General features: G+C 50.8%; 1 protein-coding gene across 1 annotated transcript in view; it reads left to right on the top strand.

The window, feature by feature from the left end:
- The first annotated feature begins 13,301 nt into the window (after positions 1-13,301).
- The window catches only part of Mgat5b (alpha-1,6-mannosylglycoprotein 6-beta-N-acetylglucosaminyltransferase B), a 65,186-nt gene continuing 54,034 nt past the window's right edge, over positions 13,302-24,453 (top strand). Inside the window, exons 1-2 of the mRNA XM_034507501.2 lie at positions 13,302-13,807; positions 17,513-17,625. Of these exons, the coding sequence (XP_034363392.1) occupies positions 13,740-13,807; positions 17,513-17,625 (181 nt within the window). The 5' untranslated portion in view covers positions 13,302-13,739. The remainder of the gene's footprint in view (positions 13,808-17,512; positions 17,626-24,453) is intronic.

Here is a 24,453-nt window from a genome sequence, read left to right as displayed (position 1 = left end):
TAAGAGACTTTTTCATCAGCCAGAGATGAGAAGATGGGGAGAAAGAGTTTCTGCCCTACCTCTAGGGAGAAAGTGCTGAGTGCTGAGTACCCCACGGGGCTCAGGAGGGTGACATGACGGCAGGAATGAGGGGCCTTGGGGTGGGGCAGGTCTTGGCTACTTCACAGTTGTTCTCTGTAAACTCTCAGTCGGAGATGCAGATTTTATTCAGTTTTAGTGCCCCCAAGGATCCCTCTTCACACATCTGCAGATACAACTCTTAGAGAAGCTGCAGAGGTGGGAGGGAGTGGGGGGAGCATCTGGGAGCCTGAGCTTGGGGAGGTAACATGACTTTCTCACTGTGGACAAGTTTCTGCATTTAAGGGGGCAGGGTGGGGGAGAGCTCAACCGGAGGCCCTGGCCTCTATTCCGGCATAAACCAGCAGAAGCTTCTAATCCCAGCAGTTGGAAGAGGGAGGCAGGAAGATCCAGGGCTGAGGGCCATCCTTGGCTATTTACTGAGATCCAGGGCTGAAGGCCATCCTTGGCTACTTACTGAGTTGGAGGATGGCTGACCCACAGTGCTACATGAGACTCAGTCTCTCAAGACAAACAAAACAGAGCGAGCACCTACCCTCCAAGCCTATCATTTTTAGTGTATTCCTGTTTTTAATGTGCATCTGATTATTCACACATCCATCCGTCCATTCCTGTCTAGTTTTACAGTGTTTCCAACACAAGATCCCATGATCCTCAGTTGTCACCCTCAGCTCTTCCCTCAGGCCCCAGTGGTCATCACCATACTTTCTGGCTCTGGGCATGTGCCTGCTCTGGACAGATCTTCCCCACTAACACACACACACACACACACACACACACACACACACACACACTCACTCACCATCCCTGCACACATATACACAGTCAACACCCTTGCACACACCATCCTTGCACGTATTCAACACCCTTGCATACATACACACTCACCACCCTTGCACACACAACTACTGCACACATACATACAATCCCTGTGGGGAGCCGACAGAAGGCGGCTATCATCCTTGCAGCCATCTTGAGCCATATACCCTGACAAGAGACTTGATTACAATAGCCTACAACAGCTGAGCACACTCTGATAACATCTTGTTTTAGATCCCCAGGATCTTCCCTTGGGTGTGTGAGACTTAAATGCATGACTTAAAGGTGTGATTTAGAAGTGAGACATATAAAAGGTGAGAGGCAGACGGAAGAGAGTACTTGAGGCTTGAGACTTGTACTCAGAACTTGTAACTGGGAAAGAGACTAGCAACTTAGAACTGGGATTAGGACCTGAGACTTGGTATTAGGAACTAGGGACTTGGACTAGGAAGAGAGACTGAAGAATATACGGGATTGAATCACACTCTGTCTGGTCTCCATTCCTCACATCCGTCCTCACTCTCTTGCTGAACCCCCGACCTGCAGACTGGAGCAGCCTGGGGCAGTGCCGGCTCTTACAGTTTAGGCCCCAAGGCTTTTGGCAGTGCGGGTTCCAACATTGATAGAGTGGTCCATGACATTTTGGCCCCCAAGCGTGGGGCAGAGCTCTCGACAACTCCCCATCCTTGAACACACCACTGCACACATACATACACTCACTACCCTTGCACACACACACACACACTCACTACCCTGCATGTACTCACACACACCTACCTTCACACACCACCCTTGACACTCACAACCTTTGTACACACAGAAGCACACATGACACCACCATGGCATACACTCACAACTTACCACCCTTGCACACACACACTACCACCCTTGCACACACACACTACCACCCTTGCACACACACACTCACCACCCTTGTACACACACACTACCACCCTTGCACACACACACTACCACCCTTGTACACACACACTCACCACCCTTGTACACACACACTCACCACCCTTGTACACACACACTACCACCCTTGCACACATGCACTACCACCCTTGCACACACGCACTACCACCCTTGCACACACACACTACCACCCTTGCACACACACACTACCACCCTTGTTGTGCTTAGGATGGACCTCAGATCCTTGCCCAAGTTCTGGATTATTGGTGTGTAAGACATGCCCAGCAGAAATCCTTTCCTTTCTAAGGTGTGTTCCCCATTAGAACATGGTTACACTTTGCAAGTCATTCCAGAGTCTTACTGCCTCTGTCCTGGTGTCCTGAGGTATTGACTTCTCCAAAAGCTATGGGAGAGAAAAAGTCTTTATCCTGGGGCCTGATCTCTCTGGGCACACGGCACACCGGTCTGTGTTTGCCCCTGTTTGGCCCTAGGACCCCTGATTAAAGTCTGAGCTCAGTGACTGAGCAGACAGGACCTGAGTTTGGAGTCCTGGCATGAATAAGCTTCTCTGTGTAATACTGTGTTTCTGGAAGCCTCAGTTTCCTCACCTGTGAGATGGGTATATAAGCCAACACTTGGAGCATGGTGTCCAGCAATGTTTGCCCTCTGAGGGCATGCTGTCAGTTTCCTGAGGCTTCTGTAATGAAGACAAAGAAGCTTGAAGCCATGGACAGTTCCCAGGTCTCCAGGGGCTGCAGCAAGGAATCTCTCCAAGACCATTTGTCTTCTGTCCCATTTTCCAGAGTTCAGAGGCTACCTGTACTTCCAAGCTCTGGGTGTCTCCCTCTATCTGCAAAGCCCACCATGACTGATGGAGGCTTCCTTTGCTGCCTCCCTGCCTCACATTCTTCTGCTTCCTTGTTCTATATAAGGACACTTGAGATTCCATCAGACCCCTCTATAGAGAGAATCTCTTATAAAAATCACCTGTCAATTAAAAAGCCAATGGCCAATGAGCAGAGGCAGGAAGTAGGAGGTGGGACACTGGCAGGAAGAGAGAGGATTCTGGGAAATAGTAAGAGATGAAAGAGTTAGGGAGAGCCATGAGAGAAGATATGGACCGGAAGGATGGACATAAGCCAGCAGGTAGATGAACTCGGGAAGATGCTGAGATGATGAGGGAGACAGGAAGGAGAAGCGGGCAGAGACTGAAGGAGAGGTAACCAGCCAATGGTAGACACAGAATCATTTAAATGGACTAAGTAAGTTATGAGCTAGTCAGAGAATGAGCCAAAGCTTATGGCCAAGGCATTTAATAATAGCTAATTAGTCTCCATCATTCCAGGAGCTGGGGCTGGAAAGGAAAAATAAATTTAAAAATTATTTTAACAGATGGCACCCACTGTGGGCCATAGAATTCAAGTTTAGTAAAGTCCTGGGTGAGAGGCAATGGGGTGGGTTATGTTGGCACTAAATGTCAGGCAACAACGTAGTCATAAATCCAAACTTGAACAGAGCAAACAAGCACTTCTAAATTTCAGAATGGTTCCTAGTCCTGTTCCTTTAAACCCAGGAACAACTGGGCACTCATGAGGCTAGATGCAGCTGCTGCGGAGGTAGAGAAAACAAAAGAGAAAAACAAAAAAACCTCCAGCATTTTAATAAAGAGCCCGAGGCATAAAAAACAGACACTTCTAAAAAGCCCAGGCTGAGTAGAAAGACAAACCCTATGGACAAGCACTTCCCAAAGCAGTTTCCTAGTCAGGTGGGAGGCCAAGAGAGAGAGGGAGGCCTGAGCTGAGGGCCTCATGCTGGAGAAACTCAATAAACTCAAGAAACTTGCTGGCAGCCCGAGGCTCAGTCTGGTGGGTTCAAGACAACTTCTCAGAGGCTGGAGGAGTCAGAACCAGAGAGAGAGAACTCAGGAATCAGACCCAGAGAGAACTCAGGAGTCAGAACCAGAGAGAACTCAGGAGTCAGAACCAGAGAGAATTCAGGAGTCAGAACCAGAGAGAGAACTCCAGGTGATGCATGGAAGGTGGAAAGGTCTCTCCTGGTGAATGAAGAGAGTCAGGAGCAGGCAAGTGACAGCTCAAGGTCTGAGAAGAGTGACAGAAAGAATACAAGGAAAAAACTCCAAAGCATTGAAGCTTCTGATCAGATAAAAAATGTTTAGAGTGAATTTGAATGTTCAAGAAGGAGGGAGACTAGATATAGAAAAATTATAGAGAGGTAAAAATAATTTAAAATTAATAAAATTAAAGGTAATAAGACAAATGAGATGGTTATTATGCTGATATTTATTACCTTAATCTTAATAACCATAATATGTTTTATACCTTCTTAAAGAGTGTTATAGAGATACAAGAAAAGGAAAAATATAAAAAAACAGATACAGGCCACAGAAGAAAAATTAGAAAACATTATACATAAAAATAAGAAAACCACTAAGATAGAGATAGAAGAAATCAGGTTAAAGCCTATGGCACTGCCATATAATAAAAATCAGAAAAGTAAACCAAAGGTTGTTAGAAAACCAACCTTAGCTTATCCTGTTAGTGTACGACACGTGCCAACAGTTAATGGTCACCTCAGGAAAAATGTAAATGGCATCCAATAGGAAGGATAGATTTAAAATATTATAAGGATGCAGCTTTAATAGTAAAAATAGTCCCTAAAGGCTTTTTTAAAAGCCAAACTTCCAAATGTTTTGACTATGGCAAGCAAGGTCATTTAAAAAGGGATTGAAGCGGGCGATGGTGGCGCACTCCTTTAATCCCGAGGCAGAGGCAGGCAGATTTCTGAGTTCGAGGCCAGCCTGGTCTACAGAGTGAGTTCCAGGACAGCCAGGGCTACTCAGAGAAACCCTGTCTCAACCCCCCCCCCCCAAAAAAAAATGGGATTGAAGGCAAGGCATTCCTAGAAACAATGTTTCCTCTATAGATGATACAAAAAGACGGTCCCACACTTCTGGGATACTTAGAAGGGTGGTAAAGGCCAGATGCTGGACTAATGAATGTAGATCAACAAGTGACAAACAAGGTAACTCCCTTGACAATAAATGAAGAGGCCCTAATATCAAATTCAAGTCCGTCATCTCAGGTCAACAGCAGAAAAAATCGTCTGCAGAACAGTCATACAGTTATACGCTGCGCTGGGTATAAACATTAAGAACCCAGATATCAAAACCAGAGCAGCTACAACAGATAAAGCAAAAAACTCAAGAGAGACAAAAGACTTGATCAGTACAGTAGCAGATATGAGAAAGAGATCTATGGGGCTGGAGAGATGGTTCAGTGGTTAAGAGCACTGGCTGCTCTTCCACAGGACCTGAGTTCAATTCCCAGCAATCACATGATGTCTTATAACCATCTATAATGGGATCTGATTCTCTCTTCTGGTATGCAGGTGTTCATGCAGATAAAGCACTCATACGAATAAAAATAAAAAACGCATAAAAATTTTTTCGAGCCTGGCAGTGGTGGCGCACGCCTTTAATCCCAGCACTTGGGAGGCAGAGGCAGGCGGATTTCTGAGTTCGAGGTCAGCCTGGTCTATTGAGTGAGTTTCAGGACAGCCAGGACTACACAGAGAAACCCTGTCTCGAAAAACCAAAAAAAAAAAAAAAAAAAAAAAAAAAAGAAAGAAAAAAATTTTTTCGAAACAGGGTTTTTCTGTATAGCCAGTAAATATTTTTTTTTTAAAAAAAAAGAAATAAAAAAGAAAGAGAGAGATGGCCAGGCAATGGTGGAGCATGCCTTTAATCCCAGCACTTGGGAGGCAGAGGTAGGCAGATTTCTGAGTTTGAGGCCAGCCTGCTCTACAGAGTGAGTTCCAGGACAGCTAGAGCTACACAGAGAAACCCTGTCTCGGGAAGAAAAAGGAAGAGAGAGAGAAAGAGAGAGAGAGAGAGAGAGACAGCGAGAGACACGTTTAACAAATAAAAAGGGATAGGAAACCTCACAGACAGATAAAAAACGTTGCATGGGGGAAAAGAATATGCTCTTGTTTCCACAAGAAAAGAAAACTATGAATCGGTACAAATTAATAAAAATCAGATTTGACAGGGGGAACCCCCTGAAGATCTTAGCTGCAGAAAGAAAGAAAGAAATCAAAAAGAAAAAAGGTAAAGTACGCACGGATCCCCCACACGAGAACAGCTTTGAGACTGGTTGAGACGAAAATGTCTCCAGTCCAGAACTTCAGCTAAGCATAGCCAATAAATCTTGTTGGCTACAAAATCCTCAGGACGTGGCACGATATTGTGGCATAGATAAATGAAGAAATGTGTATTACCTGTAAAAGCTTATATGTTCACAGAAAAAAACAAACAAACAAACAAAAAACAAAACCCAAAGGACAGCCCTGACAAGATTCCCCCCTGAGGATGCTGAGACACATATTGTTTCAGCATCCTGTCTGATGCTGCCTCAGAGTGCCTCATTCCTGTTTTATCAAAACCTGCTTCCAGGACAGTTTCACAGAAAGCCACTGACCCCAGATGACCTCAACTTATCCAGTCTTACAGACTGATCTAATCATGACTTCATTTAAGCCTGAACTTTCTCAACAGGCAGAGACTGGACAATAACTTCGACAGCTAGCTTTCTTTTTTCTTTTTCTTTTTCTTTTTCTTTTTTTTCTTTTTTTCTTTTCTTTCTTTCTTTCTTTCTTTCTTTCTTTTTTTTTTTTTTTTTTTTTTTTTTTTTTGGTTTTTCGAGACAGGGTTTCTCTGTGTAGTCCTGGCTGTCCTGGAACTCACTCAGTAGACCAGGCTGACCTCGAACTCAGAAATACACCTGCCTCTGCCTCCCAAGTGCCGGGATTAAAGGTGTTCACCACCACTGCCCAGCAGTAAAAAAAAAATTTAAGATTTATTTTTATTTTATGTACGTGAGTACACTGTAGCTGTAGCTGGGAATCAGACTCAGGTTGTCAAGGTTTGGGAATCAGACTCAGGTTGTCAGGTTTGGGAATCAGACTCAGGTTGTCAAGGTTTGAGAATCAGACTCAGGTTGTCAGGTTTGGGAATCAGACTCAGGTTGTCAGGTTTGGGAATCAGACTCAGGTTGTCAGGGTTGGCGGCAAGCACCTTCATCTACTGAGCTCTCTCACCAGCACACCGTTTATTAATACAAAAAAAATTGTGTATAAGTGTTTTGCTTGCATGTATGTCTATGCACCACTTGTGTGCCTGGTGCCTACAGAGGACAAAAGAGGGTGTCAGATCCCAGATGGATCACAGATGGTTGTGAGTTGCCATGTAGGGTGCCGGGAAGTGAACCTGGATTCTCTGGAAGAACAGACAATGTTCTTCACTACTGAGTCATCTCTCCAGCCTCAACGCCTCTGTGTTTTAAGCAATGTTGATTAGCAACTGAAATCCCACAGGCAACCTTGCTCTGATCTTGTCATGTGTGATAGCATGTTTATAGGCTCCTGGCCAGCCCACGACTGACATGCACTGACATGTACTGGTCTCTGAGGTCCCTGGGGGACTACTTAGAGCAAAAGAATTGTTCATTTTACAAGTTGCCATGCTAATGAATGTATAACTATCACACCAAAAAATATAAGGCTGGAAACACATTTAGAGTCCCTGATCATTTCCTGACAGGCTGCAAGGAGAAAATTAATGAATCTCAGACCATAGTAAATGAAATGCTTGCTTGTGTTTGCAGTGTCCAATCAGGGTTCACCCAGGAAGGGCTGTTAGTCCCCCTAGCACTCTCTCTCTCTCCCCCCACCCATACACACACTCTCTTGTCTCTGCCTCTGTCTGTCTCTGTCTCTCATTCAGGGATGAATTCATGTGTAAGTACACACACAGCTGCTACGTTCCCAGCAGAACTACCAAGGTACAGTAGCTGTGTTCTCAGCTCCCACGAGCTGTGCAGCAGAAGGGCTCTCTGACATAAATAAAAATAAACCCCAGACGCTGCTTTTCAATCGGAGGATTAGCCTACATGTTGTGAAACAGAAAGCATGAAATGTGCATTGGAGAAGCAGCCCTCCCTGATTGGTGGCCTCCTGACTGGCTCTAGGCGCAGGGTGTAGGGCTGGTTTTCCCGCCAGCCGCCGTTGATGATTTGTGTGCAGTGTCGGTAAATGCTGTTATGACATTATTAATGTTCCGCACTCCAGCAAAGGACAATGGCCTATTGCCTCGTAATGTGCTGTCTGCTGCTGCATCGTGAGCACGTGAAATGGGGATTTCAAACTCCGTAAACTGCTGGCTTCCTCCTGCCCAGCTCTATGAGCTGCAGAAGCTTCTTGAAGCCCTGGGAAGGCAGGAGAGAAGTCAAAGCTATGATGACCAGATAGAACCCTGGTATGTGTGTGTGTGTGTGTGTGTGTATGTGTGCGTGTGTGCGCATGCGTGTGTATATGTGTCTGTGTGTGTATGTATGTTTGTCTGTGTGTGTGAGTGTGTGTGCGTGCATGCGTGTCTGTGTGTATGTGTGTCTGTCTGTGTGCGTGCATGTGTATGTGTGTGTCTCTGTGTGTATGTATGTGTGTGTATGCGTGTGTGCGTGTGTGCATGTGTGTCTGTGTGTGTATGTGTGTCTCTGTGTGTGTGTCTGTGTGTGTATGTCTGTGTGTGTCTGTGTGTGTGTCTGTGTGTGCATGCGTGTATATGTGTGTGTGTCTGTCTCTGTGTGAATGGATGATGGATGGACAGGAAGCTCCAGGGAACAATTTACCCTTCGGCTTCCAGATTAAGCCCAGTACTTACATTCCTTCCTAGGCAAGATAGGGGATGTGTGTGTGTGTGTGTGTCTCTGTGTGTCTGTGTGTGTGTGTCTGTGTCTCTGTGTGTCTCTGTGTGTGTGTGTGTGTGTGTGTGTGTGTGTGTGTCTGTGTCTCTGGGCTTGAGAAGAGAAAGAGGAAGGCTTGACCCCAGGAAGCTGGCCTTGCTAAATTGGTGGGGCCACAGATCCTGTTCCGCCTCTGGGTGGTGACATTCACAGAGATTCTGTAAGGCAAGCCATCAAGTGGATTTTACTGGCCTTACACAATGTTCTAAAAATATTGAGCCTACACTTTAAAATTATGCAACTTCACAGATTTTTGGCTTTGTTTGAAGTAGCTGGGCCCATGGCCACACAACGCAGTGATTGTCTGTGCAGTCCTCAGGGGATACAGGTCCTCAGACATCTATAACCACTTTGTCCTCTTCCATGAAGTCCCTGTGAAGGGCTGGGACAGCATCTCCACTAGAACTCCCAGAAGGATTCAGCCCCTCTGATTCCGTGAGTTCAGAGTTCCTTCTTCCAGAATCCAGAGAGCACATGACTGCAGATTTAAGCTTTTCTTCTCATGCTGATGAGCTATGGTAACCTAGGCAACGATTTCAGTGGCTTTACTGGTAGGTTTTAACCACTGGTCCAAGACCCTGAATAGGGGTACCTCCCTTATTCCTTAATATTTTCCAGGGGCCTCTTATACTTTTTCCAGTCAGGCCTGCTGCTGCTGAGTCTGGATTTCTCCTGGTGCCTTTAGCCTGGGATGCCAGGGAGAGGGGCTGCAGCAAGGCAGATCTCCTGCAAGAGAAGGAAGTAACTGAGAGAAAGACAGCTCAGGTCAGAAACCCTCTTGAGCTGACACATCCTTAGATGTGCCCTCCAGCAGGCCTGCCTCAGTTTCTACTGCCTGCTCCAAGATGGCTTACATAGGGACCCTTCCCATTAACATTAAAAATGAAAGGAAGAAAGCATGGTGGTATGCACCTTTAATTCTAGTACTTGGGAGGCAGAGGCCGGCAGCCCTCAGTGTGTTCAAGGGTAGCCTGGACTACCTGGTGAGTTTCAGGCTAGCCAGGGCTTTATAGAGAGACCCTGTCTCCAAAAACATTATGATGAGTATGGTAGTTTAGGGCTGTGATCCCAGGACTTGGGGAGCTAGAGGCAGGAGGATCAGGACTTTAGAGTCAGCCCCAATATATAGAAAGTTCTTGACCGCCTTGGTGGGGAGAGGGTAGCCTGAGAGAACAGCCTCCACAGGCTCATGTGTTTGTATGCTTAGTCCTCACGTGCTGAACTGTATGGGAAGGATTAGGAGGTGTGGCCTTGCTCAAGGTGTGCCACTCACTGGGAATGGGGTTTGCTTCAAAAGTCCTGGGCAGGTCTAGTGTCCCCCTCTTTCCGACTGCTGTCTGCAGATCAAGATGTAAAGCTCTCAGCTACTGCTCCAGCTCCATGCCTGCCTGGATGCTGCCATGCTTCCCACCATGATGATAATGGACCCCCTAAAAGTGTGAGCAAGCCCCCAGCTACATTTTACAAGTTGCCTTGGTCATGGGGTCTCTTCAAAGCAATAGAACAGTAACTAAGACAGTGGGCTATATGAGACCTGGCCTCAAGAAAAAGCACAGATGTGTCCCCAGTATCACATCGGGGACCTGAATAGAATAAAGCTTTGGTCTTGCTAAGTTCCACAGCTGAATCTGCTGTGGCCCAGTGGTGAAAACTCTGGGTCCATTTGGCAAGCCTCTGGTTTGGGGGTTCTGAGACAGGGACTCAAGTGAAATAGTTTGTCTGGAAGCTGACCCCAAGAATATTGGCTGAAGAATGACAGATGTCACAGGGAAGAGAAGGTGGCTATTCCCAGGCATGTGGCACCACAATGGCCAACTCGGCAACCAGATGGCTATCTTACCAGGAGTGTATGGGGCACGTGGCTCAGAGTATCACACCTAAGTGGGACACAAGTAGGGTATCTATCTATTGCTGCAGGGTGTTTCTGGAGGCACCTCAGTCTTCCCCCTGAATGTGGTCATATCCCCACAGCCATCAGGCAAAACTGAAGGGATGTAGCTTTAGTGTGAAGAAGCAAATGTAGAGGAGATGTGGGCACCAGTGGTGCCAGCTACAGCAGACAATAACCATGGCAGGCATCCACCTAGCAACCTTGTGAAGCCAGTGCTATAAATAGCCCAAGTCACAGTGGGGGAACTGAGGCACAGAGTTCTTGTGTTCAGGGTTTCATAATGCGAGATTCATAATTTCTCTTCTACTGTGCCCAGCAAGGGGGCCATGTGCACTGAACTGCACTGTAGAGACAAGGCTGGCAAAAGCAAGCGCACGGCTAGACAACCTGTCACAGCAAGTAACCCTCACTCTTCCTCTGCATCTCCCCTGCCTGCGAGTCTGCTGCTCAGTGCAGAGACGGGCAATCCCTCTGCTGCCTGTATGGGCAGGCCCAATGGAGCAAGACCCAGAGGAAGAGGGCAGTGGGGAGCTACCTCCTTCTGAAACAGAAGGTCTCGTGTAGCCCAGGCTGGACTCAAAGTCACTGTGTAGCCAAGGCTAGACCTGAGTTCCTGATCCTTCTCCCTCTATCTCCCAAGTGCCAGCGGGCCAGATGTACACCACCACACCTAGCTGGGAGTGTCCTTTCCATCTTCTAAGCCCAAGTTTCTGGTTGAAGGAAGGCTACTTCCCCTGATGGTACACGGCAGTCATCCCTCAGGGCTGTCAAATAGGTGTAAACAAAACCCCTTGAGCGTGGTGAGATGGGAGATGACTGGTCAGAAGAAATATTTTTTTGTCATGTGTGCACGTGTGCGGTCACATGTATACCGTGATATGAGTGTGAAAGTTAGAGGATGTGAGGGAGTGGGTTCTTTTCTTCTGCCTTGTAGATCCTGAGGTCATCAGTCTGTGACAGATGCCTCTCCAGGCTGAGCCATCTCCCCGGACCACATTCAGAGTTCTTGACTTTGAAGCTGGCAGAGCCTTCATGGCCTTAAGGTACTCAGGCTGGATCAACACTACCCAGGACCAGGCAGATGTGACTGTTGCCATCAGGCTGGATCAACACAGGACCAGGCAGACGTGATTCTTGCCAAAGCCTTGCGTACTGAGTATAAAGATAGTCTGTGAAGGGGGCCACCCTCCCCAGCTCAGGAGAAAGAAAGCCCTTTGCTCTGGCTAGTTTTTTGTTGTTATTGTTGTTGACACAAGCAAGAGTTACCAGTTTAGGCAATGCCTCTATCAGATCAGCCTATAGGCAAGCCTGTGGGCATTTTCTTGATCAATAATGAAGGAGGTCCCAACCCACTGTGGCGGTGCCATCCTGGGCATGTGGTTCTGGGTGGTGTAGGAAGCAGACCCAGCAAGCTTTGGAGAGCGAGTGGGTAAGCTCCTGCCTCCAGGTTCCTGCCCGTCAGCTCCTGCCTCCAGGTTCCTGCCTTGATTTCCTGCCCTGACTTCCCTTCATGACTGATTGTGATGTGAAAGTGTTAGCCAAATAAAGCCTTTCCTCCCAAATAGCTTTTGGTCAGGGTGTTTATCTCGGCAATAGAAACCTAATTAGGACACCCCTATTCTCTTCCATCTTAACTTGGTTCCATCCAACAACCCTGGCATCCCCAGACTCTTTGCAACCTGCTCTGGCTCCCTGGAGCCTTTTCTTACCAACAGTGACTGCTTTGTCTGCGTCTCCACCAGAGTTCACCTGTCCCGAGTTCTATTTGCCTTACTTCCCGCCAATGAGAAAACGGGCGATAAATCAGTGTTGGCGAATTGATGTGTTCCCTCAGCTAGGTAGCACATTTGCATTGAGCAAGGGCAGGCTGACCGTGCCTCAGTGAAAGAGTGACGGATGGCAGAGGGAAATTTGGGCACTCCAGCCGGCTGGCTCAGGAAATGTTTGAAGGCGATGGGGTGTTTGCTGGGCCTCTAAATCATGCCTCTTGTCTGGGTGCCTCAGCTGCCACAAGCCTGGGTGATAATTTCATTCCTGGCTGTCAAGACCAAAGCCACATCAACTCTAAGAGACTAAGTGACAGGACAGCAAGAGCTTTTTGGTCACTAGTTGTATACTAGAAAGCCCATTAACTCAGTGATTAAGAGGATCCGAGGCTAGACCTCAGGCACACAGCTGACGGCTCCTGACACGAATGCCACAGCCCCAGTTTATTATAGACAAGTGAGAAGTGGGAGGACTCGGGGAGTTTCTCAGGGTGGGTGGATGTTGCCGAGAGAGAATCAGCGGGTGAGAAGCCGTAGGTACAGAAGCTCTTGGGAGGGTGGCTCGTAGGAGAGACAAGGGTCCCCTCTCCGCGCCCATCTCCCCTGTGCAGCCTCGACTCTCCCGGGCTGCTGGATGCCCTAGGAAGTTGCATGGTCCAGGGAGGGGCGCAGAGCCATGGCTCCCGCTCTCGGGTCCCCCTCCTCCTCGCACAGCCCGGGGAGGGAGCGCTGCGAGGCCGCGGCCACCAGATGGCGCCCAGGCGCCGAGGAAGCGCGAGGCCGCTCCCGGGCCGCCTCCTCAGAGGGAACAATGCGGCGCCTCGGGTTGTAGCGCCGCGCGGGACCCCCGGAGCCCGGAGCCCGGAGCGCGGGCGGCCGAGCGAGCGGCCGAGTGAGCGGCCGAGCGGGAGGGCGAAGACGAAGGCAGGCGAGCGCGCAGCTGTCCCTCCCCAAAGCCATGGGCGCGGCGCGGCGCGCGGGTGCAGAGCGGAGCGGCTGGAAGGTGCGGGGGGCCGGGGTGAGGGCCTGGGGCCGCCTCTAGCCGGCTCCGAGGGCGCGGGCCCCGGGAATGAGGGCGCCCGCCGCGGGAAGCCCGTCTGCGCGCCGCGGCGCCGTCCCGCCCAGCCAGCGAGCCTAGCAGGCAGACGCGCGGCCGGCGATCTGGGGGCGCGCCGCTTCGCCTTCCCCAAAATGTGAAGCGGGGAGGGCGGAGACGCAGAGACCGCCCGGCCTGGAGCTCTCGCCGAACCCCTGCCCTGCGCTCCCAGGCCGCGCCATCCCCGGAGAGGGGCTGCAGAGCGGCGAAGCCACCGTGCCTCGCGCACCCCCGGCGCTGCGACCCCCGGCTTCGGCCCGCAGCGGCTTCGCGGTTCCCCAGGCGGCCAGAGCCGGGCCCAGGACGGTGCGTCCGGCCTCGCCCCCGGCTTCTCGCCCAGACAAGTTTGAACAATGATCACAGTCAACCCCGATGGGAAGATAATGGTCAGAAGATGCCTGGTCACCCTGAGACCCTTTCGGTAAAGTTCTCTATGGTTGGCGCGGGGAGGTCAAGACCTCCCCAAGGGGGCTCTTGGTGGAGCTGGGCGAGGTCGGTCCCCTCAGGGGGTGCAAGTTTCGGTGGCAAAGGAGGTCTGCGAGTCTATTCTGGATGAGGGCCACAGGGATGGAGAAACTGAATTAGATGGGGTTGGGGTATGTGTATGTGTGTGTGGGGGTTGCAGGTCTGGATCTTTCTTGAGTTGACCAGGATTGGAACGATATCATTTATACAGAGGTGAACATGGAATCAGAAAACACCAAGATCAAGGTCCTGGGCTCCAAAGTGGCCCCAGCCAGCAAGTCCCTTTCCTGCCCCTTGAAGTCTTTTTCATCTCGCGTCGGTCCTATCTGAGCTGTGGAAGTTACTGTGGGGTGCCTAGGAAGCACCCCTGGTGTCCCGCCTGTCTTCTAGGTCGACCCGCCCATCCTCTGCCTAGTCCATCCCCCTTCCACCTCCCCCCACCCTGTATCTCACTCATCTTCGGGCGGGGGACAAACCTGGGTCTGACAGGAACATCCCCAAGACTGGGGCAAGGACTCCTTCTGCTGGGGAATCACTATCAACCGCGGATCTCCAACAGGCTAGACAGGCATAGCAGGTGCGAGAAACACGGACGCCTCCCTCCCTTTCCTTCCCGTGGACAGTCCTGGCTAGGTAGGGGTGCAGTTTGTGAGAGACTCACTAAGACCTGTTGGTCCTAGGAAGGGACCCCACTTCCTTCTCCCAGACTCCAGCAGAGCTAGACCCCGAGGCCAGGCTGGGGAAAACAGTGGTAGGTGTTGGGAGTGGGGTGGGGTGGGGGTGCCTGGAGTATTGTCTTGTTTGGCAACTGGGCCCCATAAGACACAGGAGAGGTGGACACCATAGTGAGGGCAGGACTCAGGACTAGGCCACAGGTGGAGTCCGGTCATAAACCTTAAGGCAGGTGCCAAGCTTTGGATTGATCCCGGTGCCTCCAGACAACCTTCTGTACCCAGCTGGGTTGGGGGTGGAGAGATGTGGCCCATCTGGCTCTTGCCATCAGCATGCTGGGCTGGTTCTGTGGGGCTGAGATGGCAGCCTCTGGGGACAGCAGCAGTCGGGTTGTCTATGTGAATGCAAAGGTCTGTAGAGCCGAGGACTGAGGGCAGGGTTTTGGAGTGTCTCAGAAATCGCTGGCCTAAGGTGCCCAGGGAAAGACTCTGGCTCTTCCAGAGATATGCTGGATTCCTGCCCCGTCGGGCAACTTGAGAGGATTCTGGCTGGTCTCAAATCCCAAGTTCCCTTTGTAGCCCGCTGGAAGCCCCGCTTCTGAAGTCGGACCTGGTGTGATGATTGCAGGCAGCGGTCTCCAGCACCACAGACAGCGCCCTCGCCCAGGCCGGGGTTTCCCAATCCTGTGGACGGGAAGACAGTATTCCCAGAGCAGTTGTAATCCCCTCCTAACCCTTCAGCTTCACCTCCTGGTTTGTTTAGGCTGGTGGAAACCCGCAGCGACCAGTCTTCTTCAGGTCCCCTCAGAACTTTAGATTGGAGGCCAGAGGCAGCTCTCTGATTACATCACCCTAACTTGGGGATGCTGTCTCTAGCAGAGCTCCTGGCAGGACCTTTATTTTGTAGATGCCCCTGAGATGTTGTCTGTGTGGATGAGACTATCGTATCTACTATAAATGACCAACCACTGCTTTTGGGGGGCCCTGGACCCCAAGTGTGGTAACTGGTAGAGAGAGATGTTAAGGAGGTCTTTGGGACCTCCAAGTCCAGGCTGAGGGTGTAGAACTTCCTCATGTCAAGCATCCTGTATCTCCAACCTGAAATACAATCTTAAGGCTGAGACAGGGTGGGAATTGAGAAACTGGAACTTGGGAAGTCCCCCCACACACACACCCTTCTTTTTTTGTCCTTAGGCTGAGAGGATAATATTGAGTCTCCCACAAGACCTCCCTGAGTGTGCTCTGAACCCCACTCTGGGCTTAGAGGGATTCAGTGAGGTACCTCTGAAGTAAGAGAAGTGTCCCTTGAACCATCTTTTCTACTGTAGGTCACCACGGTCCCCCCCACCCCCACACACAAATCAGGGGCACAGCTGTCCCTGAGGCAGATCTTGGGACCTCTGAGTCTAGGCCCTCTCTCGGTGACTCAGTTCCTAACAGCGTCCCTTAAATACAGGCCCGGAATTTGCTTTGTTTTCTTCCTTTCTTTGGCAATTATGAGTTTTCCTTAGTGGACCAAGTTTTAATTAAGCACTACTCTGTCGGCTTAAAATAATGGAGATTAAAATGTGTAACGCAAGTCTTGTAGAAAGACGACAGACGGGCACCAGGGTTGAGGACAGAGCGGAGGTGGAGCAGGTGAAAACACCTGGCATGACTTTTGGAGTCCCCTGGTTCTATATGAGGTGTGGTTCCTCACCCTGACCTGGGGGTAAGGGAGAGGGTCCCCTTTCAGCTCTGCCAGCTTATCAAGTCCTCTGATGAATTAGGGGCCTCAAACCTCCTCTGCCCCTGCCTCTCTCTGGGCTGTGCAGCCAGCTCAGTCTTGTTTGGAGCCCAGCATGGAGCACTGGGGCTGGCAGAGCTTGGGGCACGGACTCTGAGCCTGGGTTCCAGCTGTCAATTCAGGTTACTTGAGTGTCTGGCACCTCTTAGATAATGACTGTGTATTGAAAGAATGCATGATGTCATGTTTTGGCCCGCTCCCCGTCCCTGCATGACTGCAGGCACACTTGTGTGACACTCCTTACTCCTCGGTGGTGCAGGTTGACAAGTCAGGGTGTGTGTGACTGATAGAGAAGTCTGTGGGGAGAGTGGGGGGCAGAGGGGATGCCCTACCTTGAGACTGTATTGCCTAAGAGTGTTGGGGGCATGTGGCACCTTGTGAGGACAAGTGAGCTCCTGGCAGATGGCGGAGGCTGTGTGTGTAGTGCCAAGGGTGGCCGAGGTGATTGATGGGAGCCAGGTGGGTCTCACTGTTCAGTCTGAACCAGTGTTTTTCACATGTTAGTGTGGACCAGAGTCATTGGGGGGCTGGATAAAACAGATGGCCTGCCCTGTCTCAGCATCTCACCTGGGAAGGAAGACCTATAATGTCCTCTCTCCCTGCCTTCCCATCTCTCTTAATATTGACCGTGCTGGAGAGTGGATGTAGGCTCTAGTGCATGCTAGGCAAATGCTCCACTGTTGAACAATATCCTTGGCCCCGGAACACCCAGTTCTAATCGTTCTTGGGAGCCAGTGCTGATCCACGCACTGAAGTTTGGGGATTTGCTACTTCAGACGAGCTGGCCTCTATCTTGAGACTGGCCCTTGCTCAGATTTCTACCTGTGTGCAAATTCTTATTGTTTATTTTTATGTGGTCAGTTTCTTTGTCCCACCTCCTGATGGGACCTTCTGAGCCTGGGAGCTCGCTCCCCACCCCCCCACCCCTCACCCCCCCACACTTTGGTTCTTCTGTGTATCCCCAAGCTTCCTTCTCTCACTTGCTGATTCTTTGTTGGCTTGAGATCTCTCAGCCCTAGGCTGGGCTGGAACTTGCTATGTAGCTGAGGATGACCTTGAACTCCCGAGCCTCCTGAACCACCTCGCCCAGCTTGTTTGCTCAAGTTTAGGACTTTTTTTTTTTTTTTGTGCTTTTCCTAGCTGGAAATGGGCTGCTGGATTGCTGTGTGTTGTGCTGACCCACCCTGCTCCTCTCTCCCTGCAGGCTGTTTGTCCTGGGCATCGGCTTCTTCACTCTCTGTTTCCTGATGACATCTTTGGGAGGCCAGTTCTCTGCCCGGCGCCTGGGGGACTCACCCTTCACCATCCGCACAGAAGGTATCTTGAGGGCGAGGAGAGCCAACAAGAAGTATGCATGTTCTCAAGTCAGAGCGGGGGATGCCTCCAAGCTTAGCCCCTTAAGCAGGTTTTTTTTTTCTGGGACCTTGGCTTCTGAACATGCAAATATGTGAGAGAAGGGGGTCCTGAGTTTGTACTGTGATGTACACGCTGCATGGGCTCTGGTCCTACACATGCCACCAAGATTCTCAGGCCAAGAAGGAGGATCTCGAAGGGTCAGAAGGGTCCTGTGTTGTTTTCCTGTGTCTGGGTTGGTGTCTTTGAATACAGCACCTATCTCTTTGAGACCCACGTTGTGTGTTTTTCACCAGGCAAGGCTGTGGTAGAGGGCAGGCTTGCAAAGGCTCACACGGTTCCTGTCTGGGATGTTGGTCTCGCCTGGTCCTTCTCTGTCCCTGGCCTGCATGACTCTTGCTAGGTGTGGAATGGGTATACAGAATGTGGGCTTTTGGGATCAGACAGGCTGGAACCTGAATCTCTAGTTTCTAGCTGTGGACTGTTGCCAAATTCTTAAGTTACAGAGAAAGGGGGAAGGGCAGGGGAGAGAGTGAAGACCCTCTCCTATGCTGGACCAAATGGGTTGGTATGCAGAAACCACAGGCATTGTGCTGGCTGGCACACAGCTTGAAGGTAACTAGGAAACCTCAGCCCTGCCCCTCCTACGGGGCTGCTGGGAGCAGACAAATACCAGGGTTCTGCATAGTGTACCACAGGACCCCTTTGAGTCAGTAGTGTGAAGGAGGAGCATGGCATGGAGGGAAACTGAGGCAAGCGAGGCTTCTGGAGCTGTTTTTGTGAGATTTCTGCCTGTCTAGAGAGTCTCTCTTGGAAGTCACCTTCTTGAGCATGCCTGGCTCTTGGTTCCTGGTAACGAGCGCCGTAGGCATCCTGAGCGGCTCAGGTTGTCTGTTTAAGTGGGCTCCGGGTGGCACTTACTGTACCATCTGGTAGCCATCCGCCAGTGCATTCCTCGGCTTCACACACGAGTCTTAAACTCGTGAAAGCTCTCAGAAGCCAGCTCATACTTAACCACCAGCGGCCATTCCAGCCAAGCATAACTGTCTGACTTACAGAGACCCCTCAGTATCTGAGCCTTGGCTCCCCATCTGGTAAGTGGGATAGAGAACTGGCTCTACAGGGTGGCCATGAGCCGGTGTTAAGACACCTGGAGAGGAGATCCTGTGCTGGGACCGCAGAGGGAAGCTTCCATGCACACTTAGTGCATGTGCTGTGTGGGGGAGGGAAGCTGCTTCAGAAAGGGGGAGAGAGTGGACAAGGAGGACCCATGAGGTGTGTGGGTCTCTACCCAGGAGATGCTCAGGGGTTGAGGTTAGAAAAGGGGTGGGGCAGTTGTGAAGGCTCTCAGGGTTAGATGGCTGGGGGCTCAGGACACAGAAGGATGGGAGGCTCGCTGGGAATGTCCTTAGATGTTGGTTATGTCTGTCTAGGTTTCAGGAACCCAGACCTGCAGGAGTCTGACGGGGAGAATAAAGACATTGCAGAAAGAGACTGTGCCTGGGCTCTGGGTCCTCCGCTCATCCCCCTGAAGGGTTCTGGGCCACCTCACCTCCTGTCTTGGCTTTAGGAAGGGTCTGGCTCAAACCCTAGATCCTGTACCATAGAAGGAAGAGAACCTAAGTCACACATATAGTTACAACAGAGATGTGTGTGTGTGTGTGTGTGTGTGTGTGTGTGTGTGTGTGTGTACATGCATGCAGGTGCTCAACTTTCTTTCTTTCTCTCTTTCTCTTCCTTCTCTTTCATGTATGTGGGTACACTATAACTGTCTTCAGACACACCAGAAGAGGGCATTGGATCCCATCACAGATGGTTGTGAGCCACCATGTGGTTGACCTCTCTGGAAGAGCAGTTAGTTCTCTTAACCACTGAGCCATCTCTCCAGCAGTAGGTGCTTAACTTTTTTTTTTTTTTTTTTTTTTTTTTTTTTTTGAGACAGGGTTTCTCTGAGTAGCCCTGGCTGTCCTGGAACTCACTCTGTAGACCAGGCTGGCCTCGAACTCAGAAATCCACCTGCCTCTGCCTCCCAAGTGCTGGGATTAAAGGCGTGCGCCACCACTGCCCTGCTGGTGCTTAACATTTTAAAACTAAAGTTAAGATACAGAGCACATCCCCAGTCCATGCAGCTAGACCAGGAGCGACATGCTGTTTCCAGAACTCATCATGTGTCTTTCCAGTCTCTGCAGTCTCTGGTGTGGCTGTGGGGGCACCTTCCCCCAGCCAGTTTATTCTTCAGGACAAAGTGCTCTAGTATGGGACACAGAGACAACTCCCCTGAGATTTAGACACAAGTTGCTGAATGGGAGGGAGTCACCTGGCTAAGGTGGGACTCTGGTTTGGGAGGGAAGAGCCTTTGGCGGCCCTACTCAGCAAGGCCCAGCCCAGTTCCTCCTGACAAGGTTCTTGCTTGCTCCTCACGGAGTCAGACCTGAGCAGGTTGGTGGGAGCAGGTTGCCTCGCAGATGTTGGTTCAGCTGCTTGTGTCTGCCCTGAGATGATCATTGTATCCTGGCTCTGCTGGACCACCCAGGCCCCAGGCCAGAGATTGGGTGGAGGATGCTCCAGGTTCTGTGAACATCTCTTGGAGACTGGCCATTTGGGGAAGAGCGATAACAGGTAGAGGAAAAGCTCCATTTGACCTGCTAGAGCCTGCCCTGGTCTCTGCGGCCCAGAACCACAGTTTTGCCTCAGCTGGGTCTGCAGCGTCTTCCCTGTACAGGAACTGAGTTTTCCAGCTCTCCACATACCCGGTCCCAACCTCCTCTGCAAGATCCAGGGAGGGCTCTCTTCTCTGGCAGGTGGGGCTTGCTCAAAATAAAGGGTAGGGATGGGAATATGAGAAACAGAGCCACAGAGAGGGTGTCTGGGGAGGAGACAGACTATCTGGCCTCAGGGGGTAATAAAAACACCCATCTCTAAATGTGGGGTCCATTCATATCTGTAGCATCCCAGGCTTCCTCATTTATATGGAAATCAGTGGGGAGCATGTGTTAGCTCCCAGACTTACTGCTGGGGCCTCAGAGTAAGTACATTTCAATTCAGTCGATGCCAAGAACGGGAAGTGACTGGGGGAAGATGTGTCAGCTTGCTTTGCTGATAGTCTTGGGGCCAGTGGTGGCATCTGAGCATGAGTCACTTGGGGAGGGCCTACCTCCTGGCCCTCTCCCCTCTTTGGTGGCTGGCTTTATCCTTAGGTATCTCCTGGTCAAAACAAATGAGCTTCTCAGGCAGGGTGGAGCGACTCCTTTGGTCTTTTGTGGAAGGATGGAGCCCTGGAGACAGGAGGATGAGGTCTGCCCCTCAATCAAAGCCATAATGAAATCTGGGCAGTGGCCACTTGCATGCCCTAAGTCCTCCAGTTTTGGGGTCACACCTCCCACTGACAAAAAATATTCCACAAGAAAACCTTATTAATTCCTGCTGTGAAGAGCGGCCTCCACCCCCAGATGTCTTCAGAGACTCTTGTGTGTGGGGTGACCTATATTTCCCTGGTCATCTCTTCCTCTGATTTCTTTCTTCAGCAAAGGAACCAGCTTATGTCTCCTCTCCTGACTCCCCCATCTCTCTGGCCCTGGCTTGGTGGGGGAAAGGACACTTTATTCTTATAAAGTCCCTGACCAAAAAGCCTGTTGTGTGTGTGGCCAGCTACATGGGGACAAAGAGCGGGAGCCATGGGACAGGGGCTTCAGACCACTGCCAGGCACAGCAGATTCCTCCGTTGGTGGCAGGAAGAAACACACACACACACACACACACACACACACACACACACACACACACACATTGTTGTTCCTGCATCAGGTTCTCCTTGTGTCCTTCTTAAACCCTCTACCCTTTCTCTAGATTTCCTTCCTCCAGTCTTCCAGGCTGTGCCAGGAAATTGTCTTCCTGTGTCACTATGCAGAGTCACTACCTCTCTCTGCTTAGAGGACCTGCTGTGCCCAGGCCCACCCAGGGGAACAAGGTGACATGACCCTTGATAGGTTCCGATGCCAGCCTGGGGCTCATCCTACTCCCTCTTTTCTAGTTTTGGGGGACCCATCTGTTTTCCCTCCCTTTCTATGTCCTTCTTCTCTCCTCTCCCCTTCTCCTTTATTTCCTGTGACCCCAATTTTTACAGGAAATGTGGAGGAGACAAAAGGATTTTTAAAAAATCACAAAATTCAACTACTACAGACCCCGCTCCCCATTTTACCCAAGGGGAAACTGAGGCCAAGAGAGGGAATCAAACTGTTCCCATGTGTCAGTGGCAGAACAGGTCTGGCATCAAAGCTTTGATTTTTCCTGCAGCCTGGGCCAGGCCCCTGTGTTACTCCTCAGACTCTACTTAGCTGCTGGCTTGGTCTCCCAGTGGCCCCTGGGATATGATGGGGCCTGTGATGAGCAGTGAAGGCAGTGAGGAGAGGCAAGGAAGCCTGGCCAGGGAGAAGAGCTGGTGATTTTCTCCAGGAAGCAGAGCACCACCAGGGAAGTCAAGGTGCAGACTTGTGGACTTGCGCCTGCTGAACTGCAAAGCCAGCACTGGGCTGAGCGTAGAGGGTGGGGGTTGGGGTGGAGCTTCAGGCCTGAGTGCTCTGGCCTGTGCAGCTAAGCAAGTCCCAGTTCTGGGTAATTTCTTTTCTTTCTTTCTTTCTTTCTTTCTTTTTTTTTTTTTTTTAACTCTGATCCTTTGGGGAAGGGAGTCCCACAGGTGAAGCTTTGAACTGTGGCTCACCAGGCGGCCCAGGAAGGCCGAGCAGGCCATTGCACAAGACACCACCCACCAGCTATCTACAATACAGATGGTTCCCTGGGGTTTTGCAGTAGCCAGGTCAAAACTTGCATTGTCCGCTCTCTCATGAATTAGAGCGATGCCCCCTGCCTCTTCTTTCTCTCTGGTGCACCAAGTACTACTTGGGTGCTGGGTGCTGGGTGCTGGGTTTAGAGGGTAGGCACTGTCAACGTGGAGACATGTTTGAGTGACAGCTGCCCTGAGCTCTGTGAGCCTGGGAGAAGGGCTGCTGCCTCTGTCTTGTTGGAGCTACTGTCTGACCAACTTACAGACTGCATCCGAGTGGCAGCTGATCAGCACAGGTTGACTTATCTGAGGCTGTTGTGAGACATCTCCAGGCTCCGGGGACTCTGGTTCAGTGGTAGGTCACTTGCCTACCATGCTTAAGGCTCTGGTCTCAGTCTCTTAACACCACAAGAAAAAACAGAACAAGGTCACCTTCTTGGGATTGGGAGACCTTTTGCTGTTTCTCTTACTGAGGGGCAGGAGAAACCACACAATCCCTCCCTCCTGCCCTCCCCACTTCCTCCCTCCTCTCTCCCTCTCTTCTTCCCCTCCTCTCCTTCCTTCCTTCTTTCCCTCTTTCCTTTGCCCCACTCCCCACCCATCTCTACCATCCCATGTGACTCCTAGGACATCTCTGTTTCCTTTCTCATCTTCCTCTGCTCCCTCCTTCTTGTTCCTTCTCTTTCCATTGGTTTTCATTCAGAGCTAGGGATACACCTCCAAAGGACACAGGTCCTCTGGCTCTGATGCTGCACTGAGTCACTGTCTTCTGAGCCAAGCAACCGTCATCTTGGAATGTTCAGCTGTAGCAACTTGCAGGCTTGTCCCCATCTGGGCTTGTTGGCAGTTTCCACCATGGAGGGGTGAGGAAGGTCGTGAGACCCTTAACTGAGTACCCAGCCTCTCCCTACTGCCTGTTGTGTGCCGTTCTGCCTTGAGAGGGAACTAGAGTTGACAGGAGGAGAAACAAAGGGGGCTGTATCTGTGCAGTTTCTGGGAAGTCTTCATCTCTGTCGGGTAAAGGGTTTTCAGGAGTGCCCTCTGTGGAAGGACACCTGCACTCCAGTTAGTAACCCCTCACCTGTGCTCTATGAGGAAGCCCAAAGAACTGATTGTTTCCCCCCTCCCCCAAATCTCCCAGTGTGAGATTTGGTGGAATTGTTCTTCAGTCTGTGACTGGGACCTTAAAAGAAAGGGCAGATATTGTTTTAGTCTCCTTCTTGGGGGGATCTTTAGCAACAGATGCCTGGCTGCTCACTCGTTCCTAGGCGAGGCTGTGAGAGATCCCTCCTGGCTCCTGAGGCCTCCCTTTGAGTTCAGGCAGGCTCTGCTGCTGGTGGAGCCCAGCCAGAGGGACCTTGTGTCATGTGGGGAAGCAGGCAGTGTCTGATCCCGGCAGAATAATCATGGAGAGGGGTGTGAGTCCTGAGTAGCTCTTGTGACACAGGCCACACTGCTCTGTTTCCTCTGCTGGCTTGTCACCATTGGCCCCATCTCTCTTCTGTCTCTCTCCTCTGCTCTCTCCCCTCAGTGGCTCTTGCTGCCTGTGCAGGATGCTGGGCTGCAGACAGGTCGTGACAGTCTTCTCTTGAGTTAGGGATGTTGAGGCCGAGAGCAGAAGGTTGATGTCCCCTCTGCTCATACAGGGTTTGGTAGCAGAAGCAGACACTCCATGTATCTCCTCCACTGTACTGCCTCTCCCCTGGAGGCCGCGGTGGATGGGTGGGGCATTCTGGAACCTTCTTTCTGAGAAGCAGTTGCTGTTTGTCTCTCTGCATTTTCATACGCATGGGCCAGACTTGCAGCTGTCAGCACCTGGGACAGATGGAACATGCCAGAACACAGCCAGCACCCAGTAACTGACAGACCATAATTGCCATAGCTCCTGGTGTCCCAGGTTCCCACCCAGGATTGCCCAGGAGTGCCCCACATCCCTCTGTCTCCCAGGTAGGGCCAGGCTGTGGTAGTGCAAGATAGCAATGGGTTCTTTCCTTCCCACCTCTTCCTCATTT

The sequence above is a fragment of the Arvicanthis niloticus genome, chromosome 6 (genome assembly GCF_011762505.2).
Source record: "Arvicanthis niloticus isolate mArvNil1 chromosome 6, mArvNil1.pat.X, whole genome shotgun sequence".
NCBI classification, from domain to species: Eukaryota; Metazoa; Chordata; class Mammalia; order Rodentia; family Muridae; genus Arvicanthis; species Arvicanthis niloticus.
This window is presented reverse-complemented; position numbering and strand designations above follow the sequence as displayed.